The sequence below is a fragment of the Hemiscyllium ocellatum genome, chromosome 36, assembly GCF_020745735.1.
Source record: "Hemiscyllium ocellatum isolate sHemOce1 chromosome 36, sHemOce1.pat.X.cur, whole genome shotgun sequence".
Taxonomy (NCBI): domain Eukaryota; kingdom Metazoa; phylum Chordata; class Chondrichthyes; order Orectolobiformes; family Hemiscylliidae; genus Hemiscyllium; species Hemiscyllium ocellatum.
The window spans coordinates 45,539,252-45,552,795 of record NC_083436.1 but is presented as its reverse complement, the minus strand read 5'-3'; the positions used below and the strand labels follow the sequence as shown (position 1 = coordinate 45,552,795).

At 42.8% G+C, this 13,544-nt stretch overlaps 1 protein-coding gene across 3 annotated transcripts in view; it reads right to left on the bottom strand.

The window, feature by feature from the left end:
* The window catches only part of LOC132833370 (B-cell scaffold protein with ankyrin repeats-like), a 290,257-nt gene that overhangs the window by 215,735 nt on the left and 60,978 nt on the right, over window positions 1-13,544 (bottom strand). For all 3 annotated transcript variants that reach the window (XM_060851590.1, XM_060851591.1, XM_060851592.1), the window contains 2 exons: window positions 10,091-10,224; window positions 9,243-9,384 (listed from right to left, as the gene is read on the bottom strand). In XM_060851590.1, coding sequence (XP_060707573.1) covers window positions 9,243-9,384; window positions 10,091-10,224 — 276 coding nt within the window. The remainder of the gene's footprint in view (window positions 1-9,242; window positions 9,385-10,090; window positions 10,225-13,544) is intronic.

Below are 13,544 nucleotides of genomic sequence, written 5' to 3'. Positions count from 1 at the left end.
CCACCAACTACAGTATTACTTCCATTCTGACTTTCCAACATTATTGCACTCCCTCAGTACTGACTCTTCTCCAGTGCCATAATCCACCAGCACTGAAACTCTGAGAATGAGTCACTCCTCAGTACTGAAGCTCCGACAGTGCAGCACTCCCTAAGTGCTCACCCTCCGACAGTGCAGCACTCCCTCAGTACTGAAGCTCCAACAATGCGGCACTCCCTCAATACTGACCTTCTGACAATTAGACACTGACTCAGTACTGTGCTCATTACATTGCAGCATTCCTCAGTGAGACCCCTCCAACCCAGTATAGAATTCTCTCACTACTGGTTGGTTGACATTGCAGTACTCCCTTGGTACTGACCCTCCAAAAGTGCAGCACTCTTTCAGTGCTTCTGTTAGCCTAGACTTTGCACTCATTTCTTAGTTATATACCCTGTTCTTTGACTCTAGTGTGAGTTTAACCGTAAAGTATGAAGACAAAATATTAATAAAAGCAAAATACTGCAGATTCTGAATTTTGAAACAGTGTCCACCGCATTGTCATAGGGTCTGTACTGAGAGAGTGCTGCACTGTTTCAGAGACAGTACAGAAGTAAGTGTAAGTGTCAGAAGGTCAGTACTGAGGGAGTACTGCAATGTTTTTGGGTCAGTGCTGAGGGAATGCTTCTGGATTAGTGGTGCTGGAAGAGCACAGCAGTTCAAGCAGCATCTGAGGAGTAATAAAATTAACGTTTCGGGCAAAAGCCCTTCATCAGGAATAAAGGCAGAGAGCCTGAAGCGTGGAGAGATAAGTGAGAGGAGGGTGGGGGTGGGGAGAAAGTAGCATGGAGTAAATGACCTGGGAGCTGCAGTGGGAGAGGGACTCCCTGAGATTCTTGTAGAGAGAGGAGGAAAACTTCTTCAAGGCAGGCATCCTTGCAAGAGGATTCACAGTAGGGTTAATGCTGCACTGTCAGTGGATCAGAGCAGAGAGAGTGCCACACTGTCAGAAGATTACTACTGGGGGGAGCACCATACTATCAGAGGATCAGTACTGGGGGAGAGTCACATTGTCAGAGGGTCAAAACTGAGGGAGTGCCACACTCTGAGAGTGAGTGCCGCACTTTGGACGGTCAGTACTGAGGGAGCACAGTACTTTTGGAAGGTCAGTACTGACTGACTGCTGCAACCTGGGAGGTACCATCTTTCAAATGTGATTAAACCCAACATTATATCTGCCCTCCCAGATGGATGTGGGTCACATGACCAGAATTTCTAGGAAGAACAGGGGAAGCCTCCCCATGTGTTTGATTAATTTATTTGAATTGGGTTAAAATTTAATTCCTCGTTAACATTACATAAAACAGATTATTTGACCATTATCATATTGTTGCTTTTGGATTTTTGCTGTGCAGAAATTACTTGCATGTTTCCTAAATTAAAAATGTTGACTTCAAAAAGTTAAAAACAAGACTTAATTTTCTGTAGAGCAATGTGGAATGGATTAAATCGGAGAAATGTTCCTTTTCTCAATATGCGGCGTTACGTTTTAACCTGGTTTGCCTTTTAAGATGTTTTTCTAGCTAATATATCTTAACAATTAGCAATAAATCTACACATTTACTAGCTCCAGCATCAATCTTCTGCAAACGTAATAGCAAAAGAAGATTGGTTGCCAACTAGAGCGGACAGTATCAATTGTCAATGCAGACTGAATTAAACTTTTAAATAGAGTTGAAGTCACATCTTTGAATTTAAAAAAATCATTTTTCAGGATAATCTAACAGGAGGGACAATGCCATTCTGCAGGTACTATGTTTTAATTAAATACAGTAATTCCTCACTTAATGTTGTAATATATCCCTGGAAAAAAACCTTTACGTGAGTTAAGTTTACCAGAATAGCCAATCTGAAAGTTGTATTTAAGATTTGTAGCAACATTCCTGTCATAACAAAACTAGACATTCAGAAATGATTGCAGGAAGTCAGCTTTTCTAACAGCAAAAGACTACTTTTGCTGAACCTTCAAAGTATAACTGCTTAACCCAATTCAAATGAATGGGTCAAATGCAGGCACGACTGTCTCCCAAAGATGGTTAATAAAAACCAAAATCTACAATAAGCTGCATGTTCCCTAATTTTACACTTCTGACTGATTTTAAATATCACTTCTCCAATTCTGACCTCACATGCATCTCCAATCTTAACTGTTCCTCAATGGGCAACCATGCCTTCAGTCTCCTACATCCCAAGCTCTGGAATTCCTTCCCTCAATTTCACTGCTTCTCTACCTTTCCCAGTAAAACGTTGCTGTCACACCTGCACCTTTGTTCAGGTTTTCAGTCACCTCATATCTATTTGTGAATTTAAATTCAACAACAGACAAAATCAGGAGGAATGAGGTTCCATACTTCTAATTCTCCCTTTTTTTTTGCTATATAAATATCAGGTTTGTTCCAACTGGAAGACCACATTGATGTGATGAACGAGAGAACACAACAACACCTCTACTTCCTCAGGAGGCTAAGGAAATTCAGCATATCTCTAAAGACTCTTACCAATTTTTATAGATGCACTGTAGAAAGTATTCTATCCAGATGCATCACAGCTTGGTATGACAACTGCTCTGGTCAGGATCATAAGAAACTACAGAAAGTTGTGAACACAGTACAGTCCATCTTGCAAGCCAACCTTCCATCCATTGACTCCATCTACACTTCTCGCTGTCTCGGGAGAGCAGCCAAGCCCTTTCCCACCTCGGTTATACTCTCTTTCACCCTTTTCTATTAGGCTGAAGATACAAAAGCATAAATATACCTATTCAAGAAGAGGTTCTTCCCCTCTCTTATTAGGCTTCTGAATGGACCTCTCAAAGTTTAAATTTCATGTTGAGCTAGCTCTTTTTGCACCTCTCTGCAGCTGTAATATTACATTCTTCACATTGTTCTATTACCCTTGTGCATTTTGTATGGTATAATCTGCTTTTCACTGACAATAATGAATCTGACTTATGACCATAATAAACCAAATCAAAAATAAGCAACACCTATCATTAACAAGGTATTTCATCTGGTTTGTAGAATTAATTTTCCCTGTTGACTTTACTTCATTCCTACATCACAAGTACAGCAATGCTACGCCATTCAACATCGTTCAAAGGTGAACTAAACAGTGAGATGGTGTTTTTACAAAGCTACTGGCAGGGTAGGGCAAATTAGACAGCAATGCTTGGATTTCCTGAATTGACCATGCTCCCACAGGGTAGGTGCTCATAGGTGCTCTTTGATATTTGTGCGTGAATTATAGCAAGCTCTTTGAGCTTGACTGTTATTTTGACAGAAAATTCTGTCATATACTTAATATCTTAACATCTCAAAAACTGTTTTTTTTTTGCATCAGCTTAGAGCACCTAGTGACATTCTGATTCAGAAGGTGCTGTCTATAGGCCAGTTTGGGTTGACACTCCATTACAATACTGAGGAAATATGACTTTGTAATGCTTAGGTAAAAAGCTGTCTCCTATAGATCCCATGGCACTTTCTGGCTGAAAGCATGAATTTCTTCCGATATAGCAGCTGGCAATATCCTCTCAATAAACAGTTGTGCCAAAGCTAATTTCACTGCTCATAATTGGAATCTGGGTAATCCAAGGTAGAGGAAGGGAAAAAATTGTGGCTGCAAGAGCTGCTCCTTTGTTGACATATTGTTAGTGTTGGACCTGATTTCCTCAAATTCTAGGAGTAGTAATTACTGCATTATACACGGTTGCATTGTTTTGGAAATTTGGGGAAAAAAAGATCAAAACAATGGCACTTTAAAAAAAGGAAGACAAAAGGTGTTGACCACATGCGATGTGATTCATACCTAGCAATAACATGCACAGCTGCCGCCTTTGCTGTCCAGTTTCAAGTATCTCTGGACATTGGAGTTTGTTTCAGAAAAATAAGCAAACTGCGAGATTCATAGCTGACCTTGGCAAAACCTGTATGAGGTGGTTCAGAGCAGTTAAGCAACTTTTTTTAAAGTATAACTTTACTTTTTTTTGTAAATCTACAATAGTGAATAGAGTGAGTTCTTTTTTGATTATAAGTTTTTATTGAGATTTGTCTCTTGATTAAAGTTTGAAAATATAAACAATAGCTACTAAGCGAACCTGGAGCCATGTTTTTAGAGCAGTAAGACAGAGCTATTTTCTGGCACTGTACATTGTTAAGGTGTAAAAAGGCTTTTAGCAGAATGATGCGCTCTTCCTGTTGGATGTGGGCAATTAGGGAGAGTTTCCATGTTACTGATGATTATGTTTGCAGGCAGTATGTTTGTTGGCGAATCCTATCAGTACACAGTGGGCGGCACGGTGGCACAGTGGTTAGCACTGCTGCTTCATAGCGTCAGAGACCCGGGTTCAATTCCCAACTCAGGCGGCTGACTATGTGGAGTTTGCACATTCTCCCAGTGGGTTTCCTCCGGGTGCTCCGGTTTCCTCCCACAATGAATTGGCCATGCTAAATAGCCCGTAGTGTTAGGTGTAGGGGTATGGGTGGGTTGTGGGTCGGTGTGGACTTGTTGGGCTGGAGGGCCTGTTTCCACACTGTAAGTAATCTAAACAGGGATTGTTTGGACTAGCAGGAGTTAGGGGGTGTGATGGATGGTAGTTGCAGGGAGGGAGATAAACTGAAGATACAGTCAGGTAGATGGGTTACCTTCAGGAAAGGTAGGAGAGGGAGGCAGACTGCCACAGGAAACTTCTGCACTCTCTCTATCTCAAACAAATATTCTCAGGGGAACGTAGCACGGATAGCCAGGTTTCTGGTAGCAGGGCGAGCTCTAATGTAACGTGGGGTACACCAGGTTCCAAACAATCGATTGCAATCAGAGTCACAGACAGATGTTCTGCAGCTGATAGTGGGACATCAGAATGAAATGTTGCCTCCCTGGAACAAAGGTGAAGGATATCTCAGAGGGTGCAGAATAATCTCAAAGGGGAACGCAAGGTTGTTGTACACATTGGAACTAACAACACAGGAAGAGAAAAGGATGACATTCTGAGGAGAGAAAAGAAGGGGGAACACACCAAGAAAAGAAATCAGTCTAAGACTGGTATAGTTAGGAAAGGACAAGTCAAATAGATAGGGCAGGCAGGAACAAAAAGTAGAGAACGAGGTATGACTAATAGATTAAATGACATTTATTTCAGTGCAAGATGCCCAACAGGGTATGGCAGATGAACTCAGGGCAAGGTTGGGAACATGGGACTGGGATATCATAGCTATTATAGAGATGTGGCTCGGAGTTGAACAGGACTGGCAGCTAAATGTTCCAGGGTATAGATGTTATAGGAAGGATAGAAAGGGTCAGGGGTGGGTTTGGTAAGAAAGAAGGGGGAGTGGCGTTTGAGTTAGGGGTAACATTACATCTGTACCGAGGGAGGTTAATCCTGGGAATACATCCAGGGAAGTTAGTTGGATGAAACTGAGAAAAAGAAAAAGGATGATCACCTTATTGGATTGTACTACAGATCCCCCAGCAGGAAACTGAGGAACAAATTTACAAAGAGATCTCAGTTATCTGTAAGAATAATAGGGTCGTGATGGTGAGGGATTTTAACTTTTCAAACATAGACTGGAACTGCCACAGTGTTAGAGCTTGGACGAAGAGGAATTTGTAATGCCTGTACAAGAACATTTTTGATTCAGTATGTCAATGTACCTACTAGAGAAGGTGCAAAACTTGACCTACTCTCGGAAAATAAGGCAGGACAGGTGACTAAGGTGTCAGAGGGGGAGCACTTTGGGGCCAGTGGCCAAAATTCTATTACTTTAAAAATAGTGATGGAAAAGGGTAGACCAGATCTAAAAGTTGAACCACATCATCCAACGACATTTCCGCCATCTCCAAACAGACCCCACCACCAGGGATATATTTCCCTTCCCACCCCTATCCACTTTCCGCAAAGACCGTTTCCTCCGTGACTACTTGGTCAGGTCCACAACCCTCAACAACCCACCCTCCCTTCCTGGCCCCTTCCCCTGCCACCGCAGGAATTGCAACCTACCCCTCCTTCCTCACCTCCATCCAAGGCCCCAAAGGAGCCTTCCATATCCATCAAGGTTTTACCTGCACATCCATCAATATCATTTATTGTATCTGTTGCTCCCGATGCGGTCTCCTCTACATTGGGGAGACTGGGCGCCTCCCAGCAGAGCGCTTTAGGGAACATCTCCAGGACACCCGCACCAATCAACCACACCGCCCCGTTGCCCAACATTTCAACTCCCCCTCCCACTCTGCTGAGAACATGGAGATCCTGGGCCTCCTTCACCGCCGTTCCCTCACCACCCGACGCCTGGAGGAAGAACGCCTCATCTTCCGCCTCGGAACACTTCAACCCCATGGAATCAATTTGGATTTTACCAGTTTCCTCATTTCCCTTCCCCCACCTCACCCCAGCTCCAACCTTCCAGCTCAGCACCGCCCTCATGACCTGTCCTACCTGCCTATCTTCCTTTCTACCTATCCACTCCATCCTCCTCTCTCGCCTATCACCTCCATCCCCACCCCTATTCACCTATTGTACTTGATGCTACTTTCTCTCCTCCTCTCATTTGTCTCTCCACTCTGCAGGCATCCTGCCTCTATTCCCGATGAAGGGCTTTGGCCCAAAACATCGATTTTCCTGCTCCTCGGACGCTGCCTGAACTGCTGTGCTTTTCCAGCACCGCTCTAATCCAGACTCTGGTTTCCAGCATCTGCAGTCCTTGTTTTTACCTAGTGAAGAAAATATCTGGTATGCTTTCCTTTATTGGTCAGTGCACTGAGTATAGGAGTTGGGAGGTCATGTTGCAGCTGTACAGGACATTGGTTAGGTAACTATTGGAAAATTGCATGCAGTTCTGGTCTCCATGCTATTGGAAGGATGTTGTGAAACTTGACAGAGTTCAGAAAAGATTAACAAGGATGTTGCCAGGGTTGCAGGAACATTACCAAGCCTTTGGAGAGGTTGTAGAGGGGACTTACTGGAAGGGTACCAGCAATGAGGGACAATGGAGAAACAGAGTAATCTGGGATTGTTCTCCTTCAAGCACAGAGGTTTTGTGGTAATTTAAGGGAGGTGTTCAGTGTTAGGAATAGTTTGTTTTGAGGCAGAAACTGTTCTACAAGCAGGTGCTATAGGAAGAGGCTGAATAGACTGGGGCTATATTCCCTGGAGCGTCAGAGGCTGAGGGGTGACCTTATAGAGGATTATAAAATCATGAGGAACATGAATAGAGTAAATAGTCAAGGTCTTATTACTAGGGTGGGGTGTCTGAAACTCGGAGCTATATAGATTTAAGGTGGGACGGGGGGGGGGAAGATTTAAAAGAGGCAACATCCTCATGTAAAGCATGGTACATGTACGGAGTGAGCGGCCAAAGGATGTGGTAGAGGATGATACAATTACAACATTTAAAAAGGCACCTGGTTAGATCTATGAAAAAACATTTAGAGGGATATATGCTAAATGCTGGCAAATGGGACTAGATTTATTTAGAATATCTGGTCAGCGTGGACGAGTTGGACCGAAGGGTCTGTTTCTACACTGCATACCTCAATGATTCTATAATTCACATTCTCTGAAAGGTTTGCATTGGATATTCAGGCAAAATAATGAACTTCATAGACAGAGTAATCCAGGTGAAAAATATAAAATGCTGGAGAAACTCAGCAGATCTTCTAGGCAAGTCATATTGGACTAAAAGCATTAATACTGTTTCACAGATGCTTTCAGACCTGCTGAATATTTCCAGCATTTTCCGTTTTTATTTCTGATTTGCCTGTATCCATTTTGCTTTCATTAGTGGAATCAAGAGATTGTTCCTATATTCAATTCACTGATAAAATACATTTAATTGTGTTCCAGGTTTTCAAGTGAATTCAGGTTTGCTAAGTAAAATCATAAATACAGCACAGAGGAGGCTACTCAACCCATCATGTCTTTACTGGCTCTTTCAAAGACTTATCAAATTATTCTCACACCCTCTACACTTTTCCCACAATCTTGTAAACTTCTCCCATCCAGACAGTCAAGTTATTTTGGGCATTGCATTTCAGATCATCACAATGCATTGACTAAAATAAATCTTCCTTCTCTCTCCACAGAGACTTTCATCTTCAATCTATATCTCTGGTTTCCAATCTTCCTGCTTGTAGACCCGTTTCTGCCTCTCAAAGCAAACTATTCCCAACAGTGAACACCTCTCTTGAACTACCACTCGAACTTTATGCTTGAAGGAGAGCAACTGCAGATTATTCAGTCTCTTCATTTAACTGAATCCCCTCATTATTGGTACTCTTCTAATAAGGCCCCTCTACAACCTCTCCAAAGCCTTGGCAATGTTCCTAAAATGTTGTACTCAGAATTCAAGATAATTAACCATAAAATCAAAACTGTCTCAGGGTGATTTGGTGTGCATTTCAAAGTTGAGTCATAGAACTAAATTGTTATCATTCAAAAAAATCTAACAAAAAGTGTACAGAATGGCAGGTGAAGATGGCCATGTGGGTCTGGGGAGCAGCGAATAAGTAACAAAGGAGAAAGTATCAGGTGGCGACTGCAGCATTGTCAGGATGAGGCAGACATGGCTCTACTCCAGCCTGAGGGCTCCTGATGATCAAAGAGCAGGTCACATGCTTAATTCCCTGGTCCAGACTCCTAGGCTGAACTTAGATTCCAGGTCCTTGGCTAGGCCCAGGTGCCTGAGGGCAGTGGCAGTGACAAGTTTAGCCCTAGAGTAGGACCCTGCGGCATTGGCAGCAGCTATATCAGCTCAGTGTGAACTCATGGCAGCAGTGGAAATGATGTTGGTGGAGGTGAGATGGTGCCAGAGAGTGATGACTCTTTGTTCCAACGTTGGCAGTGTGGTGAAACATGGTTTCAGCAGTATCGGTGGCTTAGCAGCAAAGACTCAAGGCATTGGAGTGAAGGAGCCTGGATCTAGGCCCATGGCTATGCTAGAAGCAGCAGCTCTTTAAAAGATCACCTAACCTTATTGAGGTGAGACTATAAGATTAACTTTATCGTTGTACTTTTCTGACTATATAATTTTGTGTTTTGGTTTATTTTCTGTGTTTTAAGGTAGCGCTCTAAAGAACACTTTTCATGTATTTGTAATAAATACAAATGACAATAAATCAAATCAAAATTCTACTTCAACATTGATCATATCCTCAGGGTATCTCTTCCTAGTCAATCAATAACTACTGTAGGAGTGAGATGCGTTTCTTACCGAGAGCTTTTACACAAAGTGTTTGACTGTTCCAAATAGTTGGTCGAACCTTCATTTTCTCAGTTCTTGACAGAAATTCAATCTCTGGGCTTTCCTGGAGTGAAACACCATCTTTCAGCAGCACGTATATCTCACTTGGGCTCTGTGTTGTAAGGAAGGTGAACAGGCTGTAAGTCACAGGTTAAATTTTGTAGATATTGATATTAATTCTGACATGGTGAATAGTTTGAATTAACTATAACAAACAAAGGAGATATTAGCTATTTGACAACAGGATCATACATTTTAGATTTTCTGTTTTACCTCTGGGACTCTGGGACTCTGGGAACAGCAGGAGACTTTTTAGCCCCTCATGCCTCTCTCTTTACTCAATTAGAAAATGGCTGATCTGGATTTTTAGTCCATCTACCTGACCTTGTCCTATAACTCTTACTACTGCTACTAATCCAAAAGGTAAGTTATGACTTCTTTTCTGAACCATGCTGTTTGGAGTTTGACAAAATACATCAGATGGGGTTGAATCAAAGATTTAGAAATAAACAAATTCTAAATAAAAATGAAAATTTGGATGGCAGATTTCACAGATTCTTTGTTTATAATAACATTTTGAAAATTTATTGTGCTAATGCATAATCTCTAGCATAGCGAAATATCCTAAAGGTGCCTCACAGGTGCATAAACAAAAACCATGTGGCTTTGGCCTGCAGAAAGACAGGTCAGTTTTAGCAACATTCTAAGAAGCAAAGAGAGGTGGAGAGATTTAGGAGCAAAATTCCAGAGCTGAGGGCATGATCAATAGGGTGAAGTGATTAGACTCAGGATACAACATATTAGAGGAAAGTACCTACTTTGCACTGTATCCGATTTGGTATCACCAACACATGCACAGTACTGGAATTATTAATACCAGGTCCTCCAAGTGGATCTTCTCTTGGACCCATATACTGCTGCCAATCATTGACGCCTGATTCTACAAATGAATCTAAATGGAAACAAAATGCAGAATACTGTAAGTACAGATGTGTAGACTTGAGCCTAACTTAACCAAAGCTGTACTGCTGGCATGGAGTCTTGACTGAAAGGAAGTGTGGCCTTGGTGTGGAGAATGGGACATTCATGTCAATCATTTGTGACCACCAAGAATCAGACTCTGACTTCCAGTTACAGCTTTCCTGCTGATGCTCCTGTGAGCTAGGATTACACACTAGAAAAGTATGCTAAATGTATGCACTAGACAAAATAGTTACAATTATTTACAAACCAATAACATTTCCTTATTTTCTCAGCAATATTCCATTCCGTGTTCTGAGAATGTACAAGAAAGTTTGACACATTCTTCACCCATCATTTCTTCCAGAGTTTCAGACCGTTCCAATCAATTTCTCCATCAGCTAAGTCCAAAACAAACTCAGCAGCTACTGTGAAACCACTCTGGATCTCAAAATCCTAAATGCAATCAATTTAGGTCTTGATGCAATGCATCAAGTTTTGTATTTGGCAATGAGTGAAGAGCACCTTAATACCTGCCTTTGTACTTTCAAAGAGTTTCTGCACCAGAACTTGCTGATTTCTAAAATAAAACAAAGCAAGTGGATGCTGGGGATCTGAACCAAACAAAAACAGAAACTGCTGGATAAATTCAGCAGATCTGGCAGCATCTGTGGAGAGAACTAGACTTGAAATAATAACTCTATTGTCAACACAGATGTGACCAGAGTTACCAAGTTTCTCCAGCAATTTCTGTTTTTTTGTTCACACTTTCTAATCTTTCCATGGTGAGAATCTGGGATCAGTGTAAACAGGGCAAGGCAAGATGTATCCCGTAAACACATCAGATTGAAGAACGTGCAGGAGAGACAAGATTGCTTGGCAACGATTAAGACTCTTCATGTTGTTTAAACTGAAATGGTCAAACCCTGAGCTCTTCTGGAAAATTTAGTGGAAATCTACTGAGTAGATACCATAATCTCACATCCTACATTTCAATGACAAATCCATCAAATGAGAGAAGTGTAGAATAGCTTGTGGATAAGCAAAGGGCATGTCAGATAGCAACTGTCTCATTTGTAGACCTGCCAGAGCTTGCTGTCTGATTTAATCTTCAGAAGCAGTCAGGACTTCAACACACCGCTGTGTTCCCACGGCAACATTTCTGTCGCAAGCCTGCTGAAGACTTCCAGATTTCAGCACAAACTCAAAAGAACAAAGTCTCATTTTCCGCTTGGGGGCCCTGCAACCTCTGGGATGCAACATTGAGTGAAGTAACTTTCGACCCTGATTCTATCCTTCCATGCTTTATACCCATCCCACACAGGTCCTGTTATGACACGAGTTGCTTTTAGCACAGTCACCCATTCTTACCCACACATAAGCCTATTATATTATATGTGTTGCTTCCAGTACAACTCAGCCATTCTCTCCTACTCTGTGCTCTTATTATCCATTCTTCAGCTTGCTTCTGTGCTGGCCTGCTATCCAAAATCTCCTTGTTTACGTACCCTCTTCATACCACTCTCTACCTGAGCTCCATCTCCACCTATCTGCTCACTTCTCCCATTTCTACCAATCCCAACACCGCCCCCCACCCCCCCCCCCCTATTTTGTCTTCAGCATAAACACCACTCTTTCCTAGCTGCTAACAGTTCTGATGAAGAGTTGCTGGACCTTTAAACCTTAACTCTGCTGTCTTCCCACAGATGCTGACAGAGCTGATAATTTTGTGTTTCAGACCTCCAACATCTTTGTTTTATTACAGGGCTGATAGTTGTTTAAATCAAACTATTTCAGCATGATATACAATATATCTGGGGCTGATAGGACTTGAACCTGCATTTGCTGACCAGATGTAGAGATAATTTCACTGAACCACAAGACCCTCCTAACACTGATCATTAACATTATACTCAATACAAGCAAAGTTATAGCCTTCTTTTCATTTTTCACCCACTTAACAGGGCAGCATGGTGGCTCAGTGGTTAGCACTGCTGCCTCACAGCACCAGGGACCTGGGTTCAGTTCCCGCCTCAGGCAACTGTCTGTATGGAGTTTGCACATCCTCCCAGTGTCTGTGTGGGTTTCCTCCGGGTGCTCCGGTTTTCTCCCACAGGTTAGGTGAACTGGCAGTGCTAAATCGCCTGTATTGTTAGGTGCAGGGGAATGGGTCTGGGTGTGCTGCTCTTCGGAGGGTCGGTGTGGACTTGTTGGGCTGAAGGGCCTATTTCTACACGGTGGGGAATCTAATCTAACCAGCATACTGGACTTTACTTGAAACTAGGTTTGTTGACACTACTGTAGGACATGCCTTAGTGGTGTCATTCAACAGCTGGAAACATGGTTTATGGAGCTGTGGTGGTTCCTGCCCTCCTATATGAGACACAGACTGTCTACAGTTGAAAGGTGTGGTGCTGGAAAAGCACAGCCAGTCAGGCAGCATATGAGGAGCAGGGGAATCAACATTTTGAGCATAAGCTCTTCATCGGGAATGTGGGGCTGAGAGATAAATGGGGGGGAAGGTAGCTGGGATTGTGATAGATAGATGAAGGTGGGGGTGAAGGTGATAGGTCAGAGAGGAGGGTGGTACGGAGAGGAAGATGGACAGGTAGGACAGTTCAGGAGGGTGGTGCCAAAATGGAAGGTTGGATGTGGGATAAGGTTGGTGGGGGGCGGAGGGGGAAGGGGGGGGGTTGTGGGGTGAGGAAATGAGGAAACTGGTAAAATCCACATTGATCCTGTGTGGTTGGAGGGTCCCAAGGTGGAAGATGAGGTGTTCTTCTTCCAGGGATGCTGCCTGACTGACTGTGATTTTCCAGCACCACACTTTTCGGCTCCATCTTCCGCATCTGCGGTGCTCACTTTCTTCTTTTGGACCGTCCACAGCAGACACCTCCAGGCACTGGAACAGTACCACCAACGCAAGGTCCTGTAAATCCGCTGGGAAGAAATTGCAGCAGGACCTTGATCAGCTGGGGAAATGGGCCAAGAAATGGCAAATGGAGTTTAATATAGATAAGAGTGGAGAGTCAAATCAAGGTGGGCCTTAAGGTGTGTATTGGAACAGAGAGACCTTGGAGTTCAGGTACACAGTTCTCTGAAAATGGAGCCACAGGTAGATTGGGCAGTGAAGAATGCTTTTGGCCTTCATCAGTCAGGACACTGAGTATGGAAATTGGGAAGTAATGTTGCAGTTGTACAGGACGTTGGTGAGGCTGCACTTGGAGCATTGTGTTCAGTCTTGGTCACCTTGCTGTAGGAAGGATGTTATTAAACTGGAAAGAGTGCAGAAGAAATTTACATGGATGTTGC